At 41.9% G+C, this 26,507-nt stretch overlaps 14 protein-coding genes and 1 non-coding gene across 15 annotated transcripts; 5 read left to right on the top strand and 10 right to left on the bottom strand.

The window, feature by feature from the left end:
- The first annotated feature begins 24 nt into the window (after positions 1 to 24).
- V1512DRAFT_238644 (uncharacterized protein) lies at positions 25 to 912 on the top strand. Its single transcript, XM_066914183.1, has 2 exons — positions 25 to 505; positions 557 to 912. The coding sequence occupies exons 1-2, from the start codon at positions 66 to 68 to the stop codon at positions 810 to 812; spliced, it is 696 nt and encodes a 231-aa protein (XP_066771704.1). The 5' UTR covers positions 25 to 65; the 3' UTR covers positions 813 to 912.
- Positions 669 to 2,529, bottom strand: V1512DRAFT_225236 (CRAL-TRIO domain-containing protein). Its single transcript, XM_066913812.1, has 2 exons — positions 2,098 to 2,529; positions 669 to 1,908 (listed from the first exon to the last, which is right to left on the bottom strand). Exons 1-2 carry the CDS (start codon positions 2,428 to 2,430, stop codon positions 1,099 to 1,101), a joined length of 1,143 nt encoding a protein of 380 aa, XP_066771703.1. The 5' UTR covers positions 2,431 to 2,529; the 3' UTR covers positions 669 to 1,098.
- Positions 2,530 to 2,876: 347 nt separating this feature from the next.
- On the bottom strand, positions 2,877 to 2,950 carry V1512DRAFT_t35. The gene has a single exon. It is a non-coding gene; the product is annotated as a tRNA-Ile (tRNA).
- Positions 2,951 to 4,825: 1,875 nt separating this feature from the next.
- Positions 4,826 to 6,467, bottom strand: V1512DRAFT_207624 (LMBR1-like membrane protein; the record flags this gene model as incomplete). The annotated part of the gene is made up of 3 exons (XM_066913414.1): positions 4,826 to 6,011; positions 6,059 to 6,220; positions 6,265 to 6,467. Coding segments are annotated over 3 exons (1,551 nt in total), but the record flags the coding sequence as incomplete, so codon positions are not given.
- Positions 6,468 to 7,265: 798 nt separating this feature from the next.
- On the top strand, positions 7,266 to 8,352 carry V1512DRAFT_262814 (uncharacterized protein). Its single transcript, XM_066916370.1, has one exon. It carries the CDS (start codon positions 7,378 to 7,380, stop codon positions 8,329 to 8,331), a length of 954 nt encoding a protein of 317 aa, XP_066771701.1. The 5' UTR covers positions 7,266 to 7,377; the 3' UTR covers positions 8,332 to 8,352.
- On the bottom strand, positions 7,966 to 10,299 carry V1512DRAFT_262811 (uncharacterized protein). Its single transcript, XM_066916369.1, has 9 exons — positions 10,201 to 10,299; positions 9,938 to 10,150; positions 9,871 to 9,884; positions 9,795 to 9,821; positions 9,579 to 9,742; positions 9,270 to 9,524; positions 8,831 to 9,226; positions 8,731 to 8,779; positions 7,966 to 8,686 (listed from the first exon to the last, which is right to left on the bottom strand). The coding sequence occupies exons 1-9, from the start codon at positions 10,242 to 10,244 to the stop codon at positions 8,412 to 8,414; spliced, it is 1,437 nt and encodes a 478-aa protein (XP_066771700.1). The 5' UTR covers positions 10,245 to 10,299; the 3' UTR covers positions 7,966 to 8,411.
- A 222-nt stretch (positions 10,300 to 10,521) lies between these two features.
- V1512DRAFT_262804 (uncharacterized protein) lies at positions 10,522 to 11,816 on the bottom strand. The gene is made up of 4 exons (XM_066916368.1): positions 11,317 to 11,816; positions 11,189 to 11,263; positions 11,024 to 11,137; positions 10,522 to 10,976 (listed from the first exon to the last, which is right to left on the bottom strand). Exons 1-4 carry the CDS (start codon positions 11,639 to 11,641, stop codon positions 10,681 to 10,683), a joined length of 810 nt encoding a protein of 269 aa, XP_066771699.1. The 5' UTR covers positions 11,642 to 11,816; the 3' UTR covers positions 10,522 to 10,680.
- A 284-nt stretch (positions 11,817 to 12,100) lies between these two features.
- Positions 12,101 to 13,460, top strand: V1512DRAFT_238634 (uncharacterized protein; the record flags this gene model as incomplete). The annotated part of the gene is made up of 4 exons (XM_066914182.1): positions 12,101 to 12,121; positions 12,194 to 12,555; positions 12,605 to 12,649; positions 12,699 to 13,460. The coding sequence occupies exons 2-4, from the start codon at positions 12,310 to 12,312 to the stop codon at positions 13,458 to 13,460; spliced, it is 1,053 nt and encodes a 350-aa protein (XP_066771698.1). The 5' UTR covers positions 12,101 to 12,121; positions 12,194 to 12,309.
- On the bottom strand, positions 13,446 to 14,685 carry V1512DRAFT_262800 (N-terminal C2 in EEIG1 and EHBP1 proteins-domain-containing protein). Its single transcript, XM_066916367.1, has 4 exons — positions 14,125 to 14,685; positions 14,030 to 14,076; positions 13,909 to 13,982; positions 13,446 to 13,861 (listed from the first exon to the last, which is right to left on the bottom strand). The coding sequence occupies exons 1-4, from the start codon at positions 14,521 to 14,523 to the stop codon at positions 13,533 to 13,535; spliced, it is 849 nt and encodes a 282-aa protein (XP_066771697.1). The 5' UTR covers positions 14,524 to 14,685; the 3' UTR covers positions 13,446 to 13,532.
- A 9-nt stretch (positions 14,686 to 14,694) lies between these two features.
- On the bottom strand, positions 14,695 to 18,525 carry V1512DRAFT_276083 (CNH domain-containing protein). The gene is made up of 2 exons (XM_066917853.1): positions 16,230 to 18,525; positions 14,695 to 16,183 (listed from the first exon to the last, which is right to left on the bottom strand). Exons 1-2 carry the CDS (start codon positions 18,384 to 18,386, stop codon positions 14,795 to 14,797), a joined length of 3,546 nt encoding a protein of 1,181 aa, XP_066771696.1. The 5' UTR covers positions 18,387 to 18,525; the 3' UTR covers positions 14,695 to 14,794.
- Positions 18,526 to 18,652: 127 nt separating this feature from the next.
- V1512DRAFT_262791 (uncharacterized protein) lies at positions 18,653 to 20,272 on the top strand. The gene is made up of 5 exons (XM_066916366.1): positions 18,653 to 18,830; positions 19,231 to 19,339; positions 19,392 to 19,461; positions 19,511 to 19,677; positions 19,731 to 20,272. The coding sequence occupies exons 1-5, from the start codon at positions 18,775 to 18,777 to the stop codon at positions 19,815 to 19,817; spliced, it is 489 nt and encodes a 162-aa protein (XP_066771695.1). The 5' UTR covers positions 18,653 to 18,774; the 3' UTR covers positions 19,818 to 20,272.
- V1512DRAFT_238626 (ubiquitin-conjugating enzyme/RWD-like protein) lies at positions 20,040 to 21,287 on the bottom strand. Its single transcript, XM_066914181.1, has 5 exons — positions 21,072 to 21,287; positions 20,824 to 20,997; positions 20,696 to 20,771; positions 20,524 to 20,645; positions 20,040 to 20,475 (listed from the first exon to the last, which is right to left on the bottom strand). Exons 1-5 carry the CDS (start codon positions 21,139 to 21,141, stop codon positions 20,417 to 20,419), a joined length of 501 nt encoding a protein of 166 aa, XP_066771694.1. The 5' UTR covers positions 21,142 to 21,287; the 3' UTR covers positions 20,040 to 20,416.
- Positions 21,288 to 21,361: 74 nt separating this feature from the next.
- Positions 21,362 to 23,082, bottom strand: V1512DRAFT_262787 (DnaJ domain-containing protein). Its single transcript, XM_066916365.1, has 5 exons — positions 22,930 to 23,082; positions 22,674 to 22,873; positions 22,545 to 22,620; positions 22,411 to 22,500; positions 21,362 to 22,356 (listed from the first exon to the last, which is right to left on the bottom strand). The coding sequence occupies exons 1-5, from the start codon at positions 23,006 to 23,008 to the stop codon at positions 21,485 to 21,487; spliced, it is 1,317 nt and encodes a 438-aa protein (XP_066771693.1). The 5' UTR covers positions 23,009 to 23,082; the 3' UTR covers positions 21,362 to 21,484.
- Positions 23,083 to 23,224: 142 nt separating this feature from the next.
- On the top strand, positions 23,225 to 25,334 carry V1512DRAFT_262785 (Metallo-dependent phosphatase-like protein). The gene has a single exon (XM_066916364.1). It carries the CDS (start codon positions 23,294 to 23,296, stop codon positions 25,160 to 25,162), a length of 1,869 nt encoding a protein of 622 aa, XP_066771692.1. The 5' UTR covers positions 23,225 to 23,293; the 3' UTR covers positions 25,163 to 25,334.
- Positions 25,335 to 25,370: 36 nt separating this feature from the next.
- Positions 25,371 to 26,464, bottom strand: V1512DRAFT_238615 (40S ribosomal protein eS4). The gene is made up of 3 exons (XM_066914180.1): positions 26,395 to 26,464; positions 26,272 to 26,338; positions 25,371 to 26,153 (listed from the first exon to the last, which is right to left on the bottom strand). The coding sequence occupies exons 1-3, from the start codon at positions 26,406 to 26,408 to the stop codon at positions 25,461 to 25,463; spliced, it is 774 nt and encodes a 257-aa protein (XP_066771691.1). The 5' UTR covers positions 26,409 to 26,464; the 3' UTR covers positions 25,371 to 25,460.
- Positions 26,465 to 26,507: the final 43 nt, after the last annotated feature.

The raw sequence follows: 26,507 nt of genomic DNA, 5'->3' as shown, positions 1-26,507 counted from the left end.
AAGTTAGTCCTTATGAGTTCATTAATTCTGTTCAACAAAGTACTTATACTAAAGTGGTATCAAACATGAGTTTAAATGTAGCATCAAAAAGTAAGATGCCTTTTTTTGCTATTCCTGGACAACCAATATGTTCTGCTAGAGAATACGCGCCTGGTCCTGGAACATATTTTGACGAACAAGCTATGAGTGGTGGAGGTGCGATTGTGGCCTCTTTATTAGGAAAGGTGGTTGTATCAAGAAATGGTAGCAATAGCGATGACAATAGTGCGCCTACAGGAGTTAAGAGAAAGGAGCAATCGCCAGAAAGATCACTAGTAGGTGATATGCGGCCAATCATATCTGTCATACGGGCAAGTACAGCCACTGATTCATCAAATGCAGTGCCTGATGTCGATAATATTGTGTTGGCAAAAGTCACAAGAATAAATCCCCGTAACGCAAATGTTGCAATTTTAGCTACCAAAGAAATTGACTCTTCGACGGAAGAGTTTGGAGGCATAATAAGGTCAGTCGTCTGCTCTTAGTGTCAGAATGCTGTGTTAACAATGTATTACAGAGTACAGGACGTCCGCGAAACTGAGAAGGATAAAGTTATTATGCAGAACTGTTTCAAGCCTGGCGATTTGGTGCGGGCGATGGTTATCTCATTAGGCGACGGCACGAATTACTATTTGTCCACTGCCCGAAACGACTTGGGAGTTGTATTTGCAATCAGCGAAGCCGGTTCCCCTATGGTACCTCTAGACTGGAGGTCGATGCAGTGCCCAGTTACTGGTGCAATTGAAGAGCGGAAATGCGCGAAACCAAAGTAGCAGGCAAAGTATAGCTATGACTTTCAAGATATCAAATTGTATAATATGTGAATAAACAAGCAGAAATACATACAAAAAATATTATTATATTTAGAAAGAAACTTGAAAGCCGAAAGTCGCAATAAAACTCTATAGTTAAAGAGACCTCGAACCCAAAACTGCAATTTGTCCTAGAAATATGCTACCAATCTACATCTTTTCTTCTGGTCTTCCTACCTAACGGGCTAATTCACCATTTGTCATTTAAAAGTGACACCGTGCTTGTGAGAAGTAAACAAAAAAGCAGTTAAGAGCTCTTTTCAGCAATGCTAACCTTCTCCATTTGCTCATTCAGTGAATTTTTTTTTTCGCCCAAAACCCCTGCACCGCCATCCAATTGAGCAGCAGCTTCTTCCGCGCTTATATCAATGCCAGCTAATTCGTCGGGAATTCTGACCGCAGATGTTTCCACGGGAATAGCAGAACCTTCAGCCTCAGCTTCCATGGCGTCATACTTGTTTTGTTCTTCTTGAAGTTCAAGATCAGAATTTGCTCTAAGAACAGCTTCTGACAAGCCAATACCACCTCCTAACTTACGCCAACGGGCCATGTATCGCTCGTGCTTCTCATTTGCCATCTGGCACATGGCATTCCAATATTTTTCATGGTGATACTCAAACTCCGACTTGCCGCCAAAAATAGGATCAAGATGCTCGGCAGGCACGTATTTATCGATAGGCTCGGAGAACACCAGTTTCTCTCTGGTCAATGGATCGATAAATGGATGAATGATTTTTAAGAATGTCCAAACAAACCATGGGATATTGATAACCAAAGCTTTTCCTAATCGCTCAGGATAATGAGTCTGTAAAATATGCAATACTTGACGGCCTTGAGCAACAGATGGATTCTTTGAAGATGTAGAGGACTTAAAGTCGATAAGCAACGCAAGGTTCTCCTGGCCACTAGGTAAGAAGTCAATAACTCGTTCAAGACTGAAGACTAGATGCTGAATCTGGCGATCCGACTTTTCCGTGTTCTGTCGGGCCGGAAACATATATAGACAAGGACGCGCATCAAAATCGTAACCAAGAATAACCTGCTTTCCAGTCTCATTCTAGTATGAATGTTAGTATTTCTACACACTGACAGCATGTCTTAGTCGAGTCTATTTAGCCAAATTGAACCAGAAAAAAAGGTTGGCATTAATTGAAAATTCAATTAGTGACAGAGCGCTCTTTAATTTCAATCTGGGCCTACTCAGACCACGATATAACACTGAGCTAAGCAAAATTCATCAACCTACCTCAATTCCAATATATTCCGGAGTCAATTTTTTAACACCGTACTCCCTTCTCCAAACCAAAGTTCCTTCCACTCGCTTTTCTGCGTCAGCCAATTTCCATTTAGTAGCTCTCAAATATCGCAGCAGGCACTCCTTCGTAACCCATGCCTTCTCTTCGTCGTCCAATGGCATCATCTTCTTTTCCTTCGAGTCTAATGAGACAGGCAGTTCTTCAATTGCCTTAACATATGCTAGCAATTGATCATATTTTTCTTGCTCTTGGGTCGTCAATGGTGGCCGTTTTGGTGGCTTGCAACTGGGTAATGGCTCAGCGAAAGGGACGTATCTAACCATACTGACTAAATAGATGCAAATCACTTTTTAAACAATTCAAAATATGTTCTTAATTTGTTCAGTAGTGAACTGAAAGACACTGTTCTTAACTAATTTTAGTGGGAGGATTAGAAGGTTTTGCCTCAGATTTAGTTTTCTGTCGCGGCTGCAATTTCCCTGGCGGTTAACTCTTGTCGCTGTTCTTTGCTTGGACGATCCTGCTGACATGAGTATTTTACAATTACAACACACAGCATTAAGAACTTGAATACTAAAAACTATTACTTATGCTCTTAATATGACAAGATTTTTCATATATAAAGTTCGCTGCCCATAATGGCGGTTGTTCACATTCCCACCGAAATTACGCTCGTTTTTCAAGGGTTTGTGTTGCTGATCACAGTTAACAAACATGCCGAGCAAAAAAAATACGTAGCGCAACCAAAAAAATTACTAAGAATGGTAATTGGTCTTACGCGGGATCGAACCGCGGATCCTGGCGTTATTAGCACCATGCCTTAACCAACTGGGCCATAAGACCATCCTTAATCCTGTTAAGGAACTGACATTGACTAACCATCTAACTTTCTTCTAAATCTTCTTTTCTAGATATTCCAACATCCTTCAAGACCTTTCCTTTTACTTCGTTCCATTTCTTCATTCTTCTATACTTACAATTACTTTCTTCTACAATATTCTATTTATCTTTATACCTTTATTATATATAGACCTAGTTATGCACTTGTATTAAGACATGAACCATTAGAAAAACATAACTTCTATTTGAACTCTCGGGGTTCTAAACCGGCTTGTCGCTTAACAAATCCTGTTAAGGAACTGACCTTGACTAGCCATCTGACTTTTCTTCTAAACCTTCTTTCTAGATATTTCGACATCCTTCAAAATCTTTCCTTTTACTTCGTTCTATTTCTTCATTCTTCTATACTTACAATTACTTGCTTCTACAATATTTTATTCATCTTTATACCTTTATTATATATAGACCTAGTTATCCCCTTGTTGTATTAATTAATACATTAACCATTAGAAAACATAACTTTTATTTGAACTCTCTTGTTACGGATTGAATCCGTGCGGCTTACGCCTTGGACCTGGACTGGTGCGGCTTGGTGCACCAGGGTTCATTGCGGCTTGCTCAGGGACTGCTGCGGCTAGTTTAGGGTTTTAGGGTTTACATCTCTCTTCCTTCAAGCCTTGGCCGTTACTGCTTTTGAGCAAGGTCTGATACAAAGATATACTTAGTTGTGTGCTTTCCTTTTTCTCTTCCTAACACTCGTAACACGCACATAAATTTGATATCTTTGTATCAGGTAAGTCTAGTTTTTTTGTGTAGTTTTGTCAATAAACTTTGTATCAGTATTAGTATCACCAAACCAGAACAATAAGAAGGGTTCCCGCTGCCCAACATTCTTCCTCCTCACGCTCAAGATCTTGTTTCGCTCCGAGAACTCTTGAATTTATTGTTTAATACTATTTATTATCTATCTACTCCATAAACAGCACTCTCCAGACCCTCTTCCTTACAGCGCACTCCTATTTAGATATACTTGTACAGGTAAGCAGATGTGTCTTTTTTAGTTTTGTATTAATAAATTTGTACAGTAATCTATAGACCTTGACACCCACAAGGGTTTTTAGGTTTTTAATGGCTGTACATCTGCCGAAGATTTATCTGCTCCCCGGGACGTATCGCTGAAGGAGGGGGATAATTTTTAGACGTCAGTGGTAAGTATGGGTGCGTCCGGGTAACTCCCTGCGACGTACGCCAAACTTACGTCGAGTATACGTTAAACTCTCGACGAGCATACGTCAAACTCTCGACATGCGCGCTGAGGACGTCTGCCAAATTTATACAGTTGCTGTATAATAGATATATAGAACTGTCTAGCGCTTTCCTCGGTCGCTAGCAGTTTTAATCCTACGTTTCTCTACAAACTCGTTAAGCGTATTTCAAACTTCCCCTTTTAAGATATCTAACATTGGAATTCTTACTACTGGTCTTAAGGGTTTTGTATTTTTTAATAGCAAATTAATTAACGATATTTTACATCCACATAGCGAACTCCTTATATAATAAGCTTTTTTATAGACATAACATAGATGAACACACTATAAATAATCACATCATTGATCGTATGACCGATCAGAACCCATGAATGGAAACTATACGCACGATGCCGTACGGACATTGTTAAGGTTTCAAGTCACGTGACTTAGGAAATTAGAATCACTACAAATCTACTCACACATGCAAGGTTAGAGATCTATAACCATTAACCTCTTCACATTTACGAATGTTTGTACGATTTAGTTACAAGAGAATGGACAATTTAGAGTGGACTATTCACTTCAGAAGTGCATGCTCCAACAATAATTTTAACAGTTTCAACGCCTATCACTCACTATCTTGACATCGAGGGCCGTGCAATCTGTGTATAAGCTCATGCTCAATCAAATCTCTTCCTTCAACTCTGCTCCCAACCAATTCATCGTCTTCTCCAAACTCCTGGCCAAATCCTAGTTTTCGTTGCATTCGACTGTAAAGATTGAAATAAGAAATCAGGACCGGAATCAAAATAAATCTCGGCAGCCATATAATGAAATACTTACCTAGCGGTGTGAGGTTTATAGATTTCTGCAAAAATTCCTCATAAACAGACATAGAGCCAATAGAATGTGGAACCATATTGACATAACTGTAACTCAAGGGAATGGTCAAACGGCAAAGTTGGGTTGCGTAAAATATAGCCGACGAGGAATCTGTATACTTTTGAGAGAGCACATAGACATTAAAGATCTTCATTTTAGCCAAGCTGTAATAAGCTGAAAAGCACATGTATGCAATGACAATAAAAGACAAGGTTTCTTGTAGTAAGCCAAATGTCGATAGAGAAATAAATCCAAGCAATGAGGCATGAGTTCCTTGCGAAATTTCTGACCATACTAATACTATAGAAAACAAAGACGTTAACGCAGCAAGTAACTTATACAGTAGTGGTTGGAACACATTATAGTACAAATAAGCAACTCTAGGTGGCAGTCTTGATCTGGTTGAGTTAAAAGTTAAATAACCGGTGTGCTTTGCGTTGCAAATGTCCATTAGCGTTGAAGAAATTTTGACAAGCTGGTTCCATTCATAATGAAATCGAAAATAATTTGCTCTGACTTTGTGCAGCCTATATGACAGGGAGACTAGGTAGTCCTCAGTTATCTGACTTCTCGTCATAGTTAATGATGTGGCAGCCGCGTCGGGTACTTGGACGAGGAGATCATCTATCCAATCTACAAATGGGCCTTCTCGTAGTGACTGAAGAGACTTTATTTGAGCCGAAATGTTTTTAAAATTTGACTCCGATTCAAGAAGGTTGTCATGTAAATTTGGCGCATTTGTTTCTAAGATTGCCAATCGTGCATCAGATGAGGCTTGAAGCAGTAAGCTTCGTGGTATCAAAAAATAAGTTAGTATATAAAAACCAATGCTTAAAAAAAGTACCTGAACAACACCAACACCCATGAACCACATAGCCAGAATCAAGGAGTATGTATGAGATAATGCGATAGCAAGCGCCTTCAACGAGGTCCTAAATCCACTAAGCTCCGTTCTTGCATTTTAAACAATGAAACTGACATTGAAAATCCAGCATAAAAAACAAAGTACAGTAATGCGCATGCTCCGATTGTAAGCGTGAGTAGTTGTTGTCGGGCACTCCCTCTTACACCGTCTCGAAGTTTTTTGTATGGTTCATAATTCCCAGATTCCATATATCCTTGAAGAATTGGTAAAACAAACCTCACGGAAATTAGTTAACCCTACTATCGATCATATGTACGTACCATGTAAGAGCAAATGCGAGCCAGTAAACCACACGCCATAATGCAAAAGTAGCTCTCCGAGGTAAAGACAGCAAAGGCTGCGAAGATGAAGTTGACGAGGCGAGATCTATCGGAACAAGCAAAATAATATTAAACGGAATATATACGGCACAAAACAAAGATATCAATAAGTAAGCCGGAAATCGTTTGAAAGTGCAAAAGTGATAAATGATTCCCACAACATAAATTGCCAAAATACCGAAACCAGTAAGTGATAACCACAACTATTATAAAAATAAGATCAAAGTCAATCATTATGTGAAAACAGCTCGTACCATTTGCTCAAGCTCTAAACATTCTTTTATATAGATGGTATGTAAATTATCTATTTTATTCAATTTAATTGGTAACGTTGTATTGGTAAATTTAAACCCTTACCCCGGCTAATCAAATTTACTGGATAATTTAACTTACGCCAAGTGCTGCATATAGTTATCGAAGAAATCAAATACAATCCAATAAAAGTCGAAAATGAACAAAGTGCAACGATAATTTAGTTATATTTAGGTTTGTGGAGACATGTTCTAGTCAATCGATGCTGAAAGTTCTCTGTGAACTTCGAATTCTTAGAACGACACCAGCTCGTGTGATAAGTATATTCCGTAACAGCTGTGATAGCTAAAGCTTCCATCTTTTTGAACGTCACTTGCTATTCAGAGAGTGTGCTAAGAATTCCCGAACCGATAGAGAGTAATCTTCACCTTCTGCTCTTTTTTGTTGGGTTAATTTCACTTTTTTACCATACGCAAACAAATAATGATAAGCTTGGTAAAATACTACCGCTATACACGTTTGCCGACTTTCTTATTTGTCAGACAGACAAAAAAGGTGATAGTTAAAGCATAACTCAATACTGTAGAGAACGTGTGATGAGTTGAATTTAGTTGCTTAGGGTTTTATTGTGAGCCGCGCCAAGTGGAAAGTATAAACAATATATGTAAACAGAACGCTAAATCTGGACGCGTACTCCGCCCATACAAAGCAACCACGGCTTTGTCAAAAATCTGATCCAATAGCAGTTTATTGTTTATTGACTGATCTCAACCAATTATTTTGATATTATTCAAGAATATCATGCAGACCAACCGCATTCCAATACCACCACTTCACGAGTCCAGGACAACTTGTGAATTGCAATCAAATTCCAGCTACTTTAAGCAAGCAACTACATCCTATCAGTTAATGTCTAAATCGAAGAACGGTTTACAGCTTTCAAATCTTTTGCATTCCACCAGTGGTCAGTCAATTTCAGTACCACGCTCGCTTCGACGATTTGAACATGGCTTGGAAGAGCAGAGGCTTTACACGTCAGTGGCTACAGCGATAGATACGGAGTCGTCTAATAGACTGTGCTGTGCAAACTCTGCATACGGCACGGAGTTGCACCGCTCCTTAGAAACTAGGACGGCAGCGAGTATATCTTTCGCTTGCCAATCCGTGAATTACTCTTTAACTGATCAGAGTCTTCTGAACGCCTTGAGACAGCGTGCTAGAGCAGAAAATGATAAGTTGATGCGTGTTGCTAAAACTACTGGAAGTTCCCTTGACTGGCAACTAGCACTTACAGTAAATCAATCGGACCTCCCTCCAGGGTGTGAGTTGGGAGAAACCAATTCTACAGAACAGCACGGTCGTGACATTGTTAAAAATCAAGATTTAAACTTTCTCGTGACTTCAGAAGTTACACAAGTGCTTTGTTGTGTTATCATAAGTACTTTTGATTTTATCATATGGACGGTTTCAAAATGTATATCAAGACCAAAATGTTGTGCATGTCTGTCACATTTGTTGCAAGCTCGAAGCATCACTCAAGGCAAAGTGTCGCATAAGCTTGATGGCGTCCAGCATCGTACCGATACAGTGAATTGGGCACTATTTCCGCAACGCGGGGTACTTCACAAAATATCTGTCTCGCATTTAACCGCGAGGCTTCTACTTGTAATAATTTGGCTTCGTCATGCTTATGTCGTGGCTTATATCTCGGTGGCACTGTTTAAACGTGGTCCAGTTATAAAAATTTCAAAATAGTACCTAAAAAGCAAACAAAAATTCCTGTCACGTAGTTCTCTTTGTGTTCTAGATATTCAGTGAGCTAAAACCACAGAGGTTTATCTGTGATACGGATGGTAATTCGGGTTCCCGCGATAGAAGCTCCCTCTACCCCTCAGCTGACCGCGCCCTGAGCCACGTGTTGATTGCCGCGGTCCGTTTAGTGAGTTCCGGAATGCTCTCGGTCCACTAGGAATGTTCCCTGAGAGCCCATTGTGACTAGCAGAAGTTGACAACTCCGCGCCTTGCGCGCTTTCTACATCAAAGTTTCGTTTCCATGGTGCTTCTCGAGAATCATTTCCATTGTCTACTCTTTCGCTTTCAATCTCTGGCGCTGCACATCATTAGAAAATTTTCATAAAGTCTCAGCGCACTTACTACTTGAGAAGCTTTGTGTAGTTTTCTTGCTGTCGCTTTGTGTAGACCCCTACGGATATTAACATAAGAACTCATGAAGCTATCATGGTGCTACACCTACCCCGTGTAAAGCACTACTAGATATGCGTGATTCAGAGTGACCTTGTCGGTACATATATTCTCGTCCGTGATTAGTTGGTATATGCTGCTGCCGCTGTTGCGGTGCATTGAAGTTAAAAAACACATTTTGGCTGTTTTGTAGATTTGTGGCTTGCGCAGGTGGTTCACCGGTCTGAAATTGCTGCAGGGCGACAAGCATGTACGCCTGCATGCTATGCCAGTATTTCGCAAGCATAGCTTCGCTTACTCCCGATTGATAGTATGCATCAGATTCATCATATTCTCCTTGTGTAGAGTTTTGTTGATAGTTGTCTTCGAGATTGCTGTACTGGATTCGTCCGTCATCATCCAAATCAGCCTTTTCCCGACCTCGAGGTTGCGCCTTTTTTACCTCTACCTTTTAAAATTAGTGTGACCCAAGAATTTCATGGAAAAAATACCATTTTTCCGCCGATCACCAATGGACAGTTTGCAATGGTGTTATCTACACCTGCATCAGAATCAAAAGTTATGAACCCAAATCCTCTGGATCGTCCTGTTTCCTTGTCAATCATTAAGCTTGTATCTAATACCCGACCAAAAGGAACAAATGCATCACGAAATTCTGCTTCATTAACATTAGGTGCAATTCCACCCACAAATATTTTGGAGGTCTTTTCTTGCTCGTCCTTTGGAATTGCTCGCTTAGGGTCAATCTTTAACAATGCTATAAGTATTACTGAGGTATTGACAACATTGAGTTCACGTACAATTTTGCCATCAAGGTAATGTTCCTTAACCATCACGGTATTGACACACTTCGAATCTCTGAAAGTCAAAAATCCAAACCCTCGCGATCGACCTGTCGAAGGGTCTCGCATTACTTGGCATTCAGTCACTTCACCAAACTGCGAGAAGTATTTGTTCAAGGACTCTAGAACAGGCTGTTAAATGTTGTATTATGCTTCATTGTATTCGACCTTTACCATCTGTTGTGTCCCAATTAAGACCGCCTGGAGTAACGCCTTAATGGCAAACTGCAAAAAAAAAATGATTACGTACCAATAAACATCTTGCTAATAATCGCGAAATCAGCTGAAATTCTAAAAGCACATCAAAGCTCATTCACCCGTCTTCTCTCGAAGAATCATCTGTCTCTCGAGAATCATTTTGATTGTTGGTAGATTGTTCAGCCTCCGCAGTATTTGAAAGCTCAGTTGAAGTCCCATAATCTTCTTCGGTCTCATTATATTCTTCGCCCAAGTGACTACCATAATAGGCTGCTGGAGTTTGCGCCTTGCCGAGATCAGGCTTCTTTATTGTTTCCTCATTCTCATCTCCACTAAAGCAGGTTAATGTGCGTTACATAAGCATAAACAAAAACGGTCATACTATAGATCTTGAAATAACGCGTCTTCATCATTATTGGATGTCATCTGGTTTACAACATGTGATGATTGCTAGTTTCCCTCTAGGTGTGCGATTGACAACTCCAGGGGTAAGGGTTACACTAAGGTTCTACGTTTTATATTCAATCTGGTTATCTTCAGCAATTCATCTCTAAGCAGAATCATGAGTAGACACTGCTTTGAAACAAGAGAAATTCTGTCTAATAAAGTAGACGAAAAAATGGATGCAAGCGAAGAAAAACAAAAGTCTGTTGAGCAAATAGCTCTGATACTATCTCAAATGGATCAGCTTGGCTGTGACCAGCAGGAAGAGTGGGCCCGTCGTTCAGAAATAGTCGCAGTGATATTAGACGAGTGGAAGCACGAATGGGGACAGCTGGAGACTGAGAAAAGAAAGAATGTCAGAAGCGGCTCGTTACGATCTAGACGAATGTGGCAAACGAATGAGGAATCCTGAGCAGGCTTATCGAAATCTTTTTTTCCATAATTTAGGTGGAGCAATGGCATTGAACACCCGTTTTTGACAAGAATTGGAAGATGCTCTACATTGAGCATACTGCGATGCTCTGTCTGGGCTGCTGAGACTTTCTCGTATGATTCGGGCTCGTCTACTGTCCGGGCCGATTGAAGATCTGCGCACGTTGTGACTTGCGACGTCAAGCTTTAAAAGCTTTGAATTCAAATCATAAAGCGTCTGATGATATGTTTCGTACGTTTCTTTATTTGCATTATCAATCTTTGATCTTACTTGTTGCAAGTCTATAATAGTTAAAGATAATTCTTGTTGGATACTAATTTGGCTATACCTAAGAAATCTTTGTTTTTATTTTCACTGCGACACACAGAATTGTCCCCATTGAAAGGTTCTACTCGGAAGGTGCTGCTGTAGCTGGAAATCAAAGCTGAAGTTGATTTGGGAGCTAATATGTTTGTCAGTATATGATGTATGCTTTCACTAACAGCAAATCTACCCTCTATGTTTAAATTTGTATATGCTTCACACTTCGCGTCAGAATGCGCCTGTAATGATTGATCTACAGAGATAACTTCGTAGGAGCCTTTGTAAGAGCCAAAAGTTTATAATCTTCTCAATAAATACCTTTTCCTGAATTTTTATTTGTCCCCAATTTATAGAGCTCATATGCCGGTAAAGTTATATTAATTGGCTCGGAATTTTTTGTTGTCAGTGAAATTTGAGAACTATCATTATCATGTAATGCGTTGGAAAATAGACGGTCATTGCCGTCATTTGACGCTGTACTAGACTGCAAAGTCAGTGATGACCTATCAGGGACCCAAACTGTCCGTTCTCCGTTTTCTGAATCAATCCATCTGCCTTTTTGTCGTTTTGGAGGAAGGTATGTTTCGTAATATTGAAGAAAATCAGAGTAAGTTTCTGGGGTTCGAGACTCTTGACGCGTCATTTGCTCAGTCTAATGTTAGCAAATAGTTGGCTGACTGCAGACTATGAAGATTATAGAGCGTTAAAAACCCATAGCAGATGTGAGTATTGGATGCAACGTGTAAAAAAAGGGCTTTGAGACATCTAATTTTACCGAAGTAGTTGAGGGTACAATTTTCAGGGGCCGGTTGGCAAAAAGGGGGACGGACGGCTCAAGCTTAGCGCTTGATTGTGCGTTAATTGTAACTTTAAATGACACCTCACTAACTTACTCCAGTTTAAACTAATCGCTTATCTTGTCACGTGGCAAACTTTATTTGATACTCGGATTATATACGATGTTGATCCTATTCTGCAAAATATCGTTTAGCTAATAACTATAAGCCCCCAATTTATAGCTCTTGTGGCTTGGATTATTAGTAAATGGTGTCAACATTTTGGTTAAAATGATGTCGGTGTCAATTGCACGCGGTGTCCGGGTAAGTACCACATTCCGTTGAAGGTAAGTGTCTAGTTTTACCCGGCCGTCTTTGTTGACGTGGTGCAATACGTAAACCCATCTGATGCTCACCAGTCTACTCTACTCTTTTTTACGCGCGCTTCTTCAATCGAACCGTGGTTATCTGTATTACCGTATTAAAAGGTGTCATCAAAAGTTTTTTAGTTTTCTGAACTGTGATTCTGCGCGTAATGTCTTCGTTACCAATGATACCGCGTCGCGTCTTGGGAGAGGTATCTGCAAACACGGTGAATTCTTTCTCGGCTTCAAAGCCTGTGATTGCAGGTCTTTCGTGCAGTACAGACTCTACAGCGTGTGCCCCTACGAAGCCTAACGTGTCAGTAGAAGGGTTTGACCGCGTTAAACATTCTAATGACGCGACATCTTTGCAGCTTCAAGCGCAAAAGAACGCGCATGGCATGTCATTTCCTAAACAGGTACTTACAGTTTTAGCATCTGAAAGTTCACCTTTTAACTTTGCTATAGACTGACAATGAGATGTCGCCGACGCATCGTTCTAACTATCGAAAGGTAAATTGCTTCGCCTACTCACTACTCAACTTATCTGACTTGATTTCAGCATGCTGATCGCCTACGCATGAGACTTCGACTGGCCTACTACAAAGTGAGAGTCAATAAACAAACTAGCTCATTCTTAGACTTGTCGTGTCCAATGGCTGAACTACCGAGACATATGGCGGACCGATCTGATGCCAAGCCGGCACATGATCACCAAGATGTCTTTGCTGATGCTACTTCGGTCGCCCCGAATTCACGCTCTGCTAAATTATACAGTGCTCATGTGGATGCATCGGCTAGCATTGCGGCTATAAGACTTCAGAGTCTTCCTGCGGTCATGTCGGATGCCGCAATTAGAATAGCTACCGGAACACAGAAACCTCAGTTACCGTCTCGCCGTAAAAAAGCGTCGCGGTCTCATACTCCAGGCTCCGTGCAACTTCGCCATTCACACCTTGACGCGTACGACGCAGTCAGTTCTATTAATAAGCGGAGAAAAACAGCCAAAAGGCAGACAAAATCTTTATCTACGGGCTTGCAGTCTGCTATTGGAGGCAGGTGGGGTTCATCCACAGCCCGTCGCAACACCATTGCGACGGGCAATATCACACCCGAGGCTAATATTGTAACTCCTGCACGCAAACGCCCCAGCTTGCCGAGTGGACGAAAGTTACAAACTTTGCCGAGTCTTGGTGCGGATCATGAAGTTGCTCCTGGAATATTCAGTAGTCCCCTTAAGAGTGCGCTGCCTAGTTCTGCTATCAAGGGAACACCAGGTCAAATAGGCGCTGCGCGCAGTCTACTTGAACTGGGTGGACTTTGAATCTATTGTAGGGTTATACCATATAAATAAGCATTATGTACATTATACCCTTTGTCATATTTCCGTAATGTGTTAAAAACTTTCAAATCTTTTACTGATGTTCCAACTCCTCAGGTCCTGTCGTTCAGCCCAGCCTAAAACTTCACCGTTTCTCTTGATTGGTTCTACTCCGGCTCCAGGAACGAGTCCTGGATGATTGACATGTACAGATTCGCCATTTGTGTGTGTCCACTTACTTAAACCATCAATATCTTTAGCCCAACCGTCTCCACCAGCAAATATGTCTTCAATGCATTCTTCTGCCGGTAGCTCGCCTTCCTGACGCTGCCAAGAAGCAGTGAGTGTTTTTCGATATAAACTAGGTGTCGTTTGAACGCCTACTGCCAGTGATGAAACCACATCTATATTTTTAACAAAATCATATCATTAAGCTCGTGAGCACACGTACGTAATGGGTCATCTTTATGTTCTTGTATGACACCAGTGATCCCACCAAAGACTTGCCCTGCAGATAGAGGTGGCCTTATCCGTCAACTTTAATTTACCAACCAAAACATTAGTCAACATACGTAGAATATCCAGTATCTCCCGAGAGTTGTCGGCAGTCAAGTGTAATCTAATCAATGAACACCATCTCAATTGTAAATGACATGTAGTCTCATACCTTCAGTGTCGAGTTAATTTTGCTATCTTGCAATAAATACCGTCGTCCGGTAGGCTTCTCCTTGACATATTCGGCTATATTTAACTGTAGAGTGCCTAGATCCATCTTCTCTCCAGAGTGTTCGCTCACAACTTCAAACACAATATACTTGTCCGACAGCAGGCCATATCTGTCTATGAACATTCGCACTTTCTCAATCTCTCGCACACTTTCCCAGGACGCTTTGTGCTCCTTGATTGGCGCTTTTTCTGTTCTACCACGAGCATCACCACGAGCTGTATCCCGGATATGCCACCTTACAAAGACGTAACCGGACACAAGCGGGATATTCGATAAATCATGAATAGTGAGAGTGACCGCAAACTTTGCGCGCCTAGACTTAGGTACTAGCACGTTCATGGTAGTCACAAGTTATCGCATTTTATCCTAATTATCTGCTCTGATTATCTATCTGTGCGTGTTATTTAAGCACGAATACGGTCGGGTCCAGTCACCCTAACCCGAAGAGATCCTTTCTGGCGTCTCATTCATTTTTAATTTAAAGGCGAACTACTTTTTGCAAATATCTTGTTCATTTTGATTGGATATGATATTAAGTGTGAAGCAGTACCCAAAATTAAATTAAAAACCAAATTACGCTCTAAATCCACTATAACACCATGATATGTAATTAATCGTCCAATCGTGGTCTTCCTGTTCCATTCCCATTGGCCTGCCCATTTTGCAAAGGACTGTCTGATGGCCTTTGTACAGCAGATCCCCAGAAATCAAGCCAAGCCACAGCATCTACACCCCGTTCGTCTTCATAAACATACAAAATCTCATTTGTGCTCTCATGCAAAAATCGAACGTTCTCCCCAGTTATGATATGAACTAGTGCTCCGCTCTCCACATGACGAATTTCTATAAAGCTCGGTTCGAACGCCATGATATATGGATATGACAATGCAAATGACTGGGGTAACCCTTCCCAGTGAATCATCCAGTCCAGACGGGACCGCCAGCCATTAGCGTCAACAAAGAATGAAAAATCAGAATAATTGAGTAGAAACTCGCCGTTAAGTCTATAAATGGCAATCGGCTTTAAAACTTCCTTGTGCATAACAAAGTCCAGAGATGTGTCTGCAGGGTGTAGGAGTGACTGTGTATCCAATGTTTCCAAAGATACAATTTCAAATCCCTTCGCACAACCAATACAAACCTTTGACTTTAGAAATGACAAAGAAATTGCTTCTGACGGAACATAGAAGTCCTTAAATAGTTTCAGTCCTTCGTTTTGACTTTGCAGCAACCTTCGAAAGGCAGTTTGCTTTTTCCCTCTAATATGAGGTTCCTCCGGCTCCAAAGCGCGAACTGTAGTTGTCATGGCGTTTGTTCTGACTGTACAAACAAGAACTCTTCCCAACGACACACCTGATTTGAAAAAGTTTATGTGCGTTGCAATTTTTTTTGGTCGCCTCGCAGCAGCAGCAGCCGGTGCACTACCGGTTCCTCCATTTGCCAAACTACTATTTCCACCATCTATTTCCAGTGAATCTAATGACCAGTAAAGAAGCGTTTTATCTGACAATGCAAGCAACATCGAATACTCTTCAAGCACCTCCATTTGTGTTATGTTGGACACTGCTAATACTCTCTGTGGCTTCTGAATACTTGTCGAACCTCTAGCCGGTCGCGTATCCGACATATATATACCACTGTCAGTGCCGTAGAGCATTTTACGTCCGCCGTCAAATGGCGCGGCACAATTAACACGATTTGAAGCGTCAAATGTTCCTGTGCATAGCAATGTTCTGACATAAACACCAGACCGTTCTCGGAGTACTTTTTGCTGCGCTGAGATTGTTTCTAGCCACTTCTTTCGGCTAGCATAAGTCTGAGCGTACAAGACTAATTCGTATCCTCGCCGGCCCAAATGATAGAAAGTAATTGAAAACTTTCCATTCTGAGTTTCCGAACGAGATGGAGCCGAGCGCGCTGTCGGGATAAGCGAAGACGAAGGGCGCTTACCTGAACCATCCTCAGTTTGTGAGACGATCAATAATTCCAGCGGGATGGGCTAAAATGTCAAAATACAAATCGACATGATAACAGGCTATACACACCTTCCGAAATACTTTGCATTGCTCTCTTCTATTAACAACTTTTTTTCTCACAAAGAGCAGGCAGTGATCAAGCAAGTAAACACTGACATCTCCTTGCTGATCTTGAACTTTCTTCTTCAGAGTTCCCTGGAAGAGTATTTGTCTTCCCTCTTCAGTCAACTTGAGATCGACATATTCTCCTGGTGGAAAGATCAAACTTCGGCTTAGTTGCATAAGCTCATATCTGTTGTTCGCTTTTCCTGTCTCCACGTTCACTTTATGCAAAAATTCCCTAATTAGACCAATTGACTTGTTCAAATTCTCTCGGTCCGGCGAATCAGCTGGAGAATATTTTAACACTTGTTCTAGAAGTAACGGATATTTAGCAAGACGAGTAGTGGGCTTCGTCAAATATCCATTCAATTCAAGCTTCCTAGACTCTGCCATTCTTTCGGTATCATCAACAAACTTTGAGAAAATAGGATTTGTGGCTTTCTCTCTTTCAAACTCATGCTTTCCATAAAGTTGATTTGCACCATATTTGATGAATGGATAAAATTTGGGCACGTGCTCCAACAACACATCACCAATTCGTTGCACAATGTGAGCCTGTTGCTGTCGCACGGTTAAAGCTTCTGCAAGACGTGAATTGATAGCGTGAACTTCCATCACATTAGAAAACACAGTTCTAATGAATTTTTCTCTGCGATGTTCTGGGATTATATTGGACTTTCGTAGGGGTATTATCCAAAAATCACGAATATACTCCAAATCTTTAACAAAATCCCGTTCAGTGTAAATTACTTCACAGATAATCTCCTGTCGCATTCTTTCACGGTCATCTACCAAATCCGCGATTTCTTTAGGCACGGAATAAATCCATAACTTGTCTTCTTTGTCGTTTTCTTCAGTGTTCAATGACCAAGTGGAGTTTTGCCGACGAAGGGTACCCGTAGTGGACGATATTTTAGTAGCTTCATTTGGCGATGTAACGGAAGCAACCGCAGTTGAGACAGTCGAGCTTGTAGGATGCAACTCCTTTACCCGAAACTGCTGTTCTAATCGCTTCGGGCAATGAACAGCATAACAGACTTGTGATCTTGTACATGTAGGAGAATAACACTCCGTCATAAGCATAAAAATGCCATTGATTCCAGCCACAAGATTTTTAGCTGCCTGCTTTGACGAATTCTCCAAGGTCACAGTAGGTGTCGTCGCCGGTGAAGAAGTCGGAGGGGACGCTGTAGAAGAACGATGAGTAAACTCTTCATCGTTTTCTTCGTAGTAGTATTCATCGTCATCATACTCCAGCTCTGGCGTTGTAATTGGAGTCGCTCTAATTTCGATTTCGGGTGCATCACGCAATTGGTAGACCTCATACTGATGGTCCCGCAATTTATGGACATAAGTTACATCGTGGAACAGCTTCATCGAATCCAACGCTCTGCCAAGTAGCAGTGCAAGCGTGCGATCTGGGGTCTGCAAAATGTGCATAAGCAGCTCAATAGCTTCAGCCCCAGTGAATGCATTCTTGTATGTTAAACCATCCTTCACTCGGTCGCCAGCTTGGAGAAACTCAACAAACGCTTGAGCAACCGCTGACAGCAATGCTGGGTAAACAAGTGGCATTCCCCGCGACGCCATAACAATTGTCGAATGAGCATGTGCATTTGGATGTGCAAACGAATACGACGACACTGGAAGAGACGGGACCTGGGATGTCAGAGATGGTCGAGATGTTATTGAGCCAGCCGATGCAAACTCTCGTACATTTGCTCTTTCTAGACTAAACGTCGGTGTAGCGGGTACTGATGGTGATCGTGCCGATGCAGTTCCAGCGGAAGGTCGCTTCTGATTATGACCACCGCTATTAATATTTGCAGCTGCAGCAAGATTGTGACCACTTTGAGGATGTCGAAGCTGCTGCGCGGATAATCGGGGTGTGGGTCCAAGCCGTGTTTGTTGTTGTAAATCCGTTGAAGACTGCTGTTGACGGACAGTCGTGAGCAATGGCTTCCTACGTTGCACCTGAAGTTGAGGTTGAGCAGACAGCTGTGGTGACGAAATTGCCTGTCGTAAACGCGAATGGGAACCAGGCGATGGTCTGGCAGGAAAAGGATTGTAGTAGTCAGCCGACGGAGAATGTGGAAGATGAACAGAATCTGGAAGATCGGCCATAATGCATGCCGAAGCCAATTCCACTTGAGCCAAGAAAAGCAGAACGCAAAGATAGATTAATATGTCGTTTTGGTGCCAGAATTTATTAAACGAAGGCCATGAGAAGTGAAAATAACTGAGTAGGTACTATGATGATTATGGTAAGATATAACATTATGCAGTTATACTTTAACTATTTGCTGCATGTGTGCTTCGCATAACTGCAGCATGACTGGTGTGCGAATGGCTTATCGTGGCCATTGCAAATCAATATATTTTACCCGGCCATGGCTATCTGCAGTACTCGCCCCTGCGACCGGTCCAGCTTTCTCGTTCTTGTCGCTTCACAGCATCTTCGTTTTTCTACTTTTTATTGTCTCCATCGACTATAAACAGACCTCCCTTCATCATGGAAATGGAAAACGAGCTTGCACCTTCCTTTGCGCCATTCTTTGGATTTGCCGGGTATGATATTTTGTGTTTACATTTTTCACAGAAGTCGTCGATTGCTTGGTGTTTATTTGGGTTCTTTTCATTGGCCCAGACTCAATGGGCCCACGTCAGTTACAATGTTTTTAATTTAGTCGGTATAAGGTCCTGTTATATTTTTGAATTAAAGTCGTCGCAGATATTGGTGCTAGCATTCTGTTATTTGACGGTTGGTGGTTGCAATTCAGTCGCGATTGGTGCTACAACGACACAGTTACAGTGCGCGCAGAGAAGTTAATCAGCAACTTTTTTTCAATGAACAATGTTTGTTAGTTTAATATTGGCAAGACGAAATTTATGGGAACTAATCGGAGATTGTTCAGACGACTTCTGTGATCATACTTGTGTCTTCTCTCTTTTACTAATCTCAATTTAGATGCGCTTCGGCTATCATTCTCTCATCTCTTGGCTCTGCCATCGGAACGGCTAAGAGTGGTATTGGTATTGCCGGTGTTGGTACTTTTAAACCGGAGTTGATTATGCGGGTACATAATGAGTTTTGAATTGTCTTGGCCATAAGATAACATTAATTTGTAGAGTTTGATTCCTGTCATTATGGCTGGTATTTTAGCTGTGTATGGTCTTGTCGTCAGCGTTCTCATCGCCGGTATGTTCTTGCTGCATTTTCGAAAAACAATTTTTCCTAACCTCATTAGGTGGAATGGACCCTGGTGAAGAATACACTCTTTTTGCCGGATTCATGCATCTTGCATGTGGTCTGTCCGTCGGTTTCTCAGCTCTGGCTGCCGGATACGCTATTGGCATTGTTGGTGATGAGGGTGTTCGACAGTTCATGCTCCAGCCTAGAATGTTTGTTGGCATGGTTAGTAATGTTTCATTCAGAGTGATTTGTATGTGTGTTTAATTCGTATCTAGGTTCTTATCCTTATTTTTGCCGAAGTTCTTGGTCTCTATGGCCTGATTGTGGCTCTCATCCTCAACACCAAGGCCACAGCGGCTTAAACGTGCATTAGCAAGGTTTTGCGGTTCAAGTGCCGCTGTGTTTTGTGCATTTCTCGTGGAGGATTTGGGTAGGTGTTGATGTTCATATTCTTCTGGGTTGGGGTTGTCCTTTTAAAGAAAAGGGTTAGTTTTGGTTTTTAGTAGAGAGTTTCCGCCAGAGAGTTTCTGTTAAATACACTTTTAGCTAGATCTTAAACAGAAAATTGTTGGAAAAAGTATGCTGTTGTGTAGCCGCTATGCGTCGTGGCTTGTTGCAGACCTACATGTATAAGATGCGCAGTAGCCGGAATACATGATTAAAGCGTAGAATTGTTAGGACGAGTTACATTAAAAACAAAACTTATGACCGTTAAACACCCAATATTGAAGCAATAAGTGAAAGATGAAGAAAAAGTGAAGTATCACAGGGCTTTTTATACAAATCAAACTTGACGCAATCAGCCTCGATAGGACAGTACCACTATTCTTATTTGCAGGAGGCCAAAATAAGAATGACGGCACAGGCAAGACACAGCTAATCAGAAAATACAAAAGCAACATTAAAAATTTATAATGCAACCTTTTGCCTATACCGATTGGCGCCACAATGGATCAGAGCATTACTCCATTTCTGCGCTTTTCCTGACTAACGCCCTAACTTTCTTCTTGAAAGATGGATCTAGTTAAAATATAAGCAGTAGTTCATTCTCCTAATAAGTGGCATTACAGTTATCTCTCAGTTCGCGTGCTGCATCGATGTTTGCTGGAGAGTCCGGATTAGGCGATGAGAGCATCGCAATAACACTTAGCAATATAGTCTCAGGTGTATGGACCGGAAGCCAGCGCTCGCTATATAGTTAATAGAAAGCAAATAAAACGCATTCTAGCAAAAGTCATACCCTGCATCTTCGTAACCGTATTTGTCTTCGCCAGGGGGATGTAAGATACTTATGCAGACGGTACCATCTGCGTAAACTATAATGTTGTTATTACCAAGTTATCGTAGACCAGACTTGCTACTATAGACCATTTGGATGCCACATGGGCGTTTCAAACTTCATGGTTGGGGGCTGCAATGGATATTCTTCCGGAAATGTGAGTTTGGCCTTGAAGAAACCTCCCTCATATAACGTGTCGTCCGGACCGATCAAGAGAACTTCCCAATTGTAAATGTTATCATCAGCCAATCCCGCTGAAATTCCTTTCCATCAAGTCAGTATAAGGAGCACTCATAAAACACGTGAAGCTCTTAATTCACTATCGATAGCTACTAACCTGGGATACCATTACGCGATATCTCGCGGAGTTGACGCCGTAAAATAGTTTCAGACGCTCTGCTTGCCATAATAATGTAACTCCGTAGTGTCTAAGTGCAATCAACTTCCGCTAAAGTTTACTATAAAATACAAGCAAGATGAACAATCTGTAATTTATAGGGCTGTGTCAAGTCAGTCAAGTCACTCTGATTCACGCCGCCCGGGCCGACTCGATTTAACCTTCACAGGTTTCCAGCACGATTTGAATCTAACGTAAACTCTGTACGTCTATCTTAGAACTACTTCTACTTCTTATCAATAGTAAAAATGCATAAATTTCTATACTAGTTGTATTATTTTACATGTAAATCAACCAGCTTATGAAACCTTGTAAACTTTTTCCGTACTTCCTTTGTCATAAACGGTCTCAATTTAAGCCTTCAGAACTTTTAAATCAGCATCTGACATCTTGCCTGCGCCGACAAGACGCGCAGCGGTATCAACAAACACAGACTTCAAAGCGGCCCTGTCGGGGGTCTCGCTGAGCTTCTGTGCAAATTCCACTAACGCTACGTCGTCGATCTTCTCCAAAATAAGATCGACGTCGTTAAGAGTGCTATCGATAAGGGCAGCAGGCACGGTGCCGTCGACGAAATAATTTGAATCCTTTACAGAAGCTTTAACTGTTCGTCTGTGTTTCTTCTTAGCGTTCTTAGCAGACTCCTTCGCCTTCTTGGAGTTCAGCTTGTCTTCCTTTGCACGTTCTTCATCCTCCTTCGCCTTGCGCGCGGCCTCTTCCTTTGCTTTAGCCGCCTCCTCGGCAGCTTTGCGAGAATCCGCTTCCCTCTCCCATTTCTTCTGCTCTTTGGCTTTGCGTTCCATGTCCTTAAACATCTTGACTCTTGGATCCAAAGACAAACAGTCATCAACAAGTTTTCTCAGTCTAGCGGTGTCCTCAGTCTTCCGTTTCTGTCTGGCAGCCTTATTTTTACGTTCAACATGTCGCTTGTTGTCACGGTTATCACTGTCATCTGGTACATCTTCATCCAAATACTCGAATGTACGCCAAGAATCAAAATTATAAAAGAAACTGTAAAAGTGATCAACATCGGTCTTGATAGACTTTTCGTCACCAAGTACTGGAACAGGCTGTCTCTTGGAAAACCGGCCTTCAGCAGCAAAAACGGGTCCCCATTGCTTGAAAAAGTTTCCTTTAGACTTACGGCCAGGTGGTAACACATCAGCACCTTCGTCGACTGAATCGTACTGACGACGCTTTACTGGGTCCGACAAAATCTCCATAGCTATTGAACTCTGTAAGCTTCAATCAGTTAAGCAAGAGCTTTGCTTATACTAACCTTTCTGAATACATTTGAAAAATCCATCATCGTCAAGGCCCCCGGAAGCAGCTTTCTTATCAGGGTGATGCTTCAACACTTTCTTTCGGTCTGCAAGCATTAGAGACATTCTTTTGCAATTGCGGAACACATACGAGCACGACGAATCTGGTCATCTGTCGCCTTGAATCTGTACTTTGACAATCCAAGAACCCTGTAATGATCTTGACCCTTGTCAATGTTAGTAAATGTAAACAGCTTTACGCTATGATTCAACTCTTTACCTTCCATTCTTTCGGGTCCCGCGAAAGCATCGCTGAATCTTCCTCTTCCTCGTCCTCAGAAACAACTTCTTCCTCCACGTTTTTCACATTAAGTTCAGCCTGAATTCTCTCATCTTCAGACCAGGTACGACCACGAAGAGCACGACGGGCGTGAGACAAGTATTGAGGTCCGACTGGCTCAAGAGCTCTGGGAGTAAACGCTATATTGGAATAAGTATGTCTCGCGGATGACAATGATCCAGTCAATGCGACTTACGAGAAAATGATCTATAAGACACAAAAGTCTTGGCTTCAGCACAATCAGATGCAATAACAGGCAAAACTGCGGTCGCCATTGTATAAATATTGATTTTGGTGCTTAACCCAGTAATGATAGCTTACGTCTGTGAGAGTAGTCCAGGAAGAATATTTTTTAAATGGCTCAAAACGTGTCGCGTTTATGTTTTAAATGCACGGTCAATATAACCGGTTATGTAAATCACAGAATAAGGTTTTAGTGCACGTGCTACAATATACGGATAAGATTCCTCGTCACAACTCAAACGATTCTATCGAGACCCTGCGTGAAGAGAACAGATTTTCTACAATACACTTCTTTCTTTTCTTCTTTCATTATTGCAATGAGGTTCTCTGTTTGGGGATCTTTTACTGCTGCAGGTGCATTATTGTCGCTTGCTACAGCAACTGAACAAGAGGTTTTAGCTCTTCAGCAGCCGACGTCAGCTCCACCACCAAAGACATTACCTCTGAGGTCTATAGAGTGGGGTCAGCTAAATTTTATATCTACTACTGACACGCATGGTTGGCTAGCTGGTCATCTGTTACAGCCTAGCTATGCGGCAGATTGGGGCGACTATACTTCGTTCATTGAGCATATCAAGGAAGAGGCAGATAAACGTGGAGTTGATGTGATTGTTATTGACGATGGTGATCAACATGACGGAAACGGTCTATCCGACGCGACTGAGATTGGTGGGGAGATCAGTCAACAGATTTTGATGATGGCGCCTATTGATCTGATGAGTATTGGCAATCACGAGCTATATCAGTGTGAAGTTACGCAGCAGACCTATGACATGCTTGCTCCCCATTTTGACGGAAGATATCTGACTTCAAACGTTGAAATTCAGTTGTCAAATGGTAGCTGGGTTCACATTGGTCAGCGCTCATATAAATTTACGACACAAAATCAGGGCATTACTGTAATGGCATTTGGTTTTCTGTTTGATTTTAAGCTCAACTGCGCCAACTCGCGTGTTTCTGAAGTTGAGCAGGTTGTGCAGCAAGCATGGTTCCAGGCCGCCCTTCGTGAGCCTGGTGTCGACATGTTCCTTGTTTTTGGACATTACCCTATCCGATTTTGGCCTGAAATGTGGGCTATCCATCGGGCTATTCGTGCAGTGCATAAGAGCATCCCAATTCAGTACTTTGGAGGGCATTCTCATGTTCGTGACTTTGCTGTTCTTGATAGCCGTGCTACTGCTCTCCAAGCTGGCCGATTTTTGGAAACTGTTGGATGGCTGAGCATTGACGGTATTGAGCCAGGCAAAGCTGAAAATAAGCTAGACTACGATAAACCTTTGAAATTTTCCCGTCGTTATTTAGATTTCAACCCGCATTCTCTTAGTTTCCATGCTAACAAGACTCTTGGGCCAGGCGGAACTTTTGGTACTGAAAACGGAAAGGCGATTTCCAAAATTATTGACGATTATCGTGTACAACTAAATTTGACTTATCCGTTTGGATGTGTACCAACCGATTACTTGTTAGAAAAGGCAAAATACCCTGGACCTAACAGTTTACTGTCTCTTTTGGAGGAGAGTGTGTTGGAGACTCTGGTAGGCGAAGACGAATCAGTTCATAACAACTCCCGTTTAGTTTTCATCAACTCGGGATCTCTCAGATATGACATGTACAAGGGTATTTTTACTGTCGACTCTGGATACATTGTTTCCCCATTTGAGAATGCCTGGTTGTACATCCCTCAGATGCCTTACAAGATTGCCAAGCATATTCTATCGAAGTTGAATGCTCTTGACTATATCTTTATGGAACTTACCACGCCAATCTCTCGTACGATGAACGTCAGGCAGCAAAACTTAGGTGATGCATTTGATATTAATGTCATGAACTCTCTTGTATCAGCCATGTCGGAGCCAATGGATCAAGAAGATTTAAAAACCACCGGCTACGTGACTATCGATGACTTTGGGATGGACGGTGATGACACTCCACACAAGCCTTATCCTCTCTATTATCTGCCAAATGCCATTGCCACCAAAGATAAGTTTCCTGAAGACGCCGAGCCGGAGACAACTGATGTTATCTTTCTTGACTTCATGAAGCCTTTCATTCTCAACGCCCTTGCAGAGATTGATCCTTCGACTCCAATGAATGAATGGACGATTACCGAGTATGGAGGAAAGTCGGTCAAGGAGTTGATTAAGGAGTATGTTCGCGGATGGGGAACCGCGTGTTTGAACAATTAAGTCTTCTAGCTTGCTTATGTTTCGTGTCTTCAACAAGACTTTTGGAGGGCGATCAGCGGTGGTGCACATAGTTTGCATATAGGATTGGTTTAATTTTGAGGGTGTGTATGGGGTTACGTTATCTTATGTAACAATGTTAGTTATACAATGCATTATAGATTGATAAAGGTAACGAACTTATTACGGCAAGAAAGTCTACAAACTAAAATAAAGAAACGAACTTTTTATTAAGTACTCATTGACATCTCACAAAGGAAAAGCACATGCCGCTCATTCAAATTTACAAAATAGTAGCAATTCAAGCCCGACGCTTGTCTCTCTCCTCAGCAATGGTAAGTTTAATACCCTTGCCCTTGGGCAAACTAATCAAAGACTTGTGTCCCTCACCAATAACAAAGACATTAGATAGTCGCGTAGCAAACGAGTTCTCAAGAGAATCCTTGATGTGAACAATGTCAAAACCGCCCTCGTGACGCTCACGGTGAGTAATAACACCGATACGACCCATGTTACGACCGCCAGTGACAACAGCAAGGTTTCCAGTATCGAACTTAACAAAAGACTCAATCTTACCGCTGGCAAGGTCTATCTTGACGGTGTCATTGACCTTGATAGCTGGGTCTGGGTAACGGATGGTACGGCCATCATGGGTAACCAGATAAGGAATTCCCTTCTTTCCCAGCTGAACACGCTTAACCTTGCCCAGCTTGTATGCAGCCTCCTCATCGGTGATGCGATGGATGGTAAATCGTCCCTTGACATCGTAGACGAGACGAAAGTGCTCTCCGGTTTTCTCAAGTGAGATGACATCCATGAAGCCAGCAGGGTAGGTGGAGTCAGTGCGAACCTTTCCGTCGACCTTGACAAGACGCTGGTTCAAGATAGCCTTGACCTCTCTACCGTTAAGAGCATATTTCAAACGATTTCTCAAAAAGATGATAAGAGGAAGAGACTCTCCAAGTTTGTGAGGTCCAGCAGATGGTCTGGGTGCCTAAATTAAATCAGCAACAACTTCCATACACACCCGACATGACTATAACATTCACGCGTCTCATCGATTGAAAATGTGTTTGTTCATTGGCGGTTTATAAGATGTGGAGAGAACTTACATAGACACCAGACAGCTTGTCGAGAAGCCAATGCGATGGTGCAGCCAAACGCTTCATGTGTTTCTTACTAGAAGACATATATTAGTTATCCTGTTCGTGATCCTTGACATTCGAAACACATACGGTCCTCTGCCCATGTTGTCGATATTTTGCTGTAAAGAAGTCTGTGAGTCTGCGGGAATCAAGAACAACCCAACCTGTAAAGAAAGTGCACTACTGTGCTTCGTACCCTAACA

Source organism: Lipomyces arxii (assembly GCF_038497795.1).
Source record: "Lipomyces arxii strain Phaff 12-163 unplaced genomic scaffold V1512scaffold_7, whole genome shotgun sequence".
Taxonomy (NCBI): domain Eukaryota; kingdom Fungi; phylum Ascomycota; class Lipomycetes; order Lipomycetales; family Lipomycetaceae; genus Lipomyces; species Lipomyces arxii.
This window is presented reverse-complemented; position numbering and strand designations above follow the sequence as displayed.

Bases quoted from the DNA above. Each gene is read 5' to 3' on its own strand.
- V1512DRAFT_238644 (XM_066914183.1), top strand. From the start codon at position 66: ATGAGTTTAAATGTAGCATCAAAAAGTAAGATGCCTTTTTTTGCTATT. The intron at 506-556 runs GTCAGTCGTCTG...AATGTATTACAG, and splicing joins GAGTTTGGAGGCATAATAAG to AGTACAGGACGTCCGCGAAA.
- V1512DRAFT_225236 (XM_066913812.1), bottom strand. From the start codon at position 2,430: ATGGTTAGATACGTCCCTTTCGCTGAGCCATTACCCAGTTGCAAGCCA. The intron at 1,909-2,097 runs GTAGGTTGATGA...CATTCATACTAG, and splicing joins CGGAATATATTGGAATTGAG to AATGAGACTGGAAAGCAGGT.
- V1512DRAFT_262814 (XM_066916370.1), top strand. From the start codon at position 7,378: ATGCAGACCAACCGCATTCCAATACCACCACTTCACGAGTCCAGGACA.
- V1512DRAFT_262811 (XM_066916369.1), bottom strand. From the start codon at position 10,244: ATGACATCCAATAATGATGAAGACGCGTTATTTCAAGATCTATA. The intron at 10,151-10,200 runs GTATGACCGTTT...AACCTGCTTTAG, and splicing joins GCGTTATTTCAAGATCTATA to TGGAGATGAGAATGAGGAAA. The intron at 9,525-9,578 runs GTACGTGAACTC...GCATTGTTAAAG, and splicing joins ATTACCTTGATGGCAAAATT to ATTGACCCTAAGCGAGCAAT.
- V1512DRAFT_262804 (XM_066916368.1), bottom strand. From the start codon at position 11,641: ATGACGCGTCAAGAGTCTCGAACCCCAGAAACTTACTCTGATTTTCTT. The intron at 11,264-11,316 runs GTATTTATTGAG...GCTCCTACGAAG, and splicing joins AAATAAAAATTCAGGAAAAG to TTATCTCTGTAGATCAATCA. The intron at 10,977-11,023 runs GTATAGCCAAAT...TAACTATTATAG, and splicing joins TAAAAACAAAGATTTCTTAG to ACTTGCAACAAGTAAGATCA.
- V1512DRAFT_262800 (XM_066916367.1), bottom strand. From the start codon at position 14,523: ATGAACGTGCTAGTACCTAAGTCTAGGCGCGCAAAGTTTGCGGTCACT. The intron at 14,077-14,124 runs GTATGAGACTAC...TTCATTGATTAG, and splicing joins AAATTAACTCGACACTGAAG to ATTACACTTGACTGCCGACA. The intron at 13,862-13,908 runs GTACGTGTGCTC...TTAAAAATATAG, and splicing joins ACATAAAGATGACCCATTAC to ATGTGGTTTCATCACTGGCA.
- V1512DRAFT_276083 (XM_066917853.1), bottom strand. From the start codon at position 18,386: ATGGCCGATCTTCCAGATTCTGTTCATCTTCCACATTCTCCGTCGGCT. The intron at 16,184-16,229 runs GTGTGTATAGCC...TTGACATTTTAG, and splicing joins AATGCAAAGTATTTCGGAAG to CCCATCCCGCTGGAATTATT.
- V1512DRAFT_262791 (XM_066916366.1), top strand. From the start codon at position 18,775: ATGGAAATGGAAAACGAGCTTGCACCTTCCTTTGCGCCATTCTTTGGA. The intron at 19,340-19,391 runs GTACATAATGAG...ATTAATTTGTAG, and splicing joins AACCGGAGTTGATTATGCGG to AGTTTGATTCCTGTCATTAT. The intron at 19,462-19,510 runs GTATGTTCTTGC...TAACCTCATTAG, and splicing joins CGTCAGCGTTCTCATCGCCG to GTGGAATGGACCCTGGTGAA.
- V1512DRAFT_238626 (XM_066914181.1), bottom strand. From the start codon at position 21,141: ATGGCAAGCAGAGCGTCTGAAACTATTTTACGGCGTCAACTCCGCGAG. The intron at 20,646-20,695 runs GTATGACTTTTG...TTAACTATATAG, and splicing joins TACGGTTACGAAGATGCAGG to CGAGCGCTGGCTTCCGGTCC. The intron at 20,476-20,523 runs GTAATGCCACTT...TATTTTAACTAG, and splicing joins ACGCGAACTGAGAGATAACT to ATCCATCTTTCAAGAAGAAA.
- V1512DRAFT_262787 (XM_066916365.1), bottom strand. From the start codon at position 23,008: ATGGCGACCGCAGTTTTGCCTGTTATTGCATCTGATTGTGCTGAAGCC. The intron at 22,874-22,929 runs GTAAGTCGCATT...ATTCCAATATAG, and splicing joins GTCTTATAGATCATTTTCTC to CGTTTACTCCCAGAGCTCTT. The intron at 22,621-22,673 runs GTAAAGAGTTGA...AACATTGACAAG, and splicing joins GGGACCCGAAAGAATGGAAG to GGTCAAGATCATTACAGGGT.
- V1512DRAFT_262785 (XM_066916364.1), top strand. From the start codon at position 23,294: ATGAGGTTCTCTGTTTGGGGATCTTTTACTGCTGCAGGTGCATTATTG.
- V1512DRAFT_238615 (XM_066914180.1), bottom strand. The intron at 26,154-26,271 runs GTAAGTTCTCTC...GATTTAATTTAG, and splicing joins ACAAGCTGTCTGGTGTCTAT to GCACCCAGACCATCTGCTGG.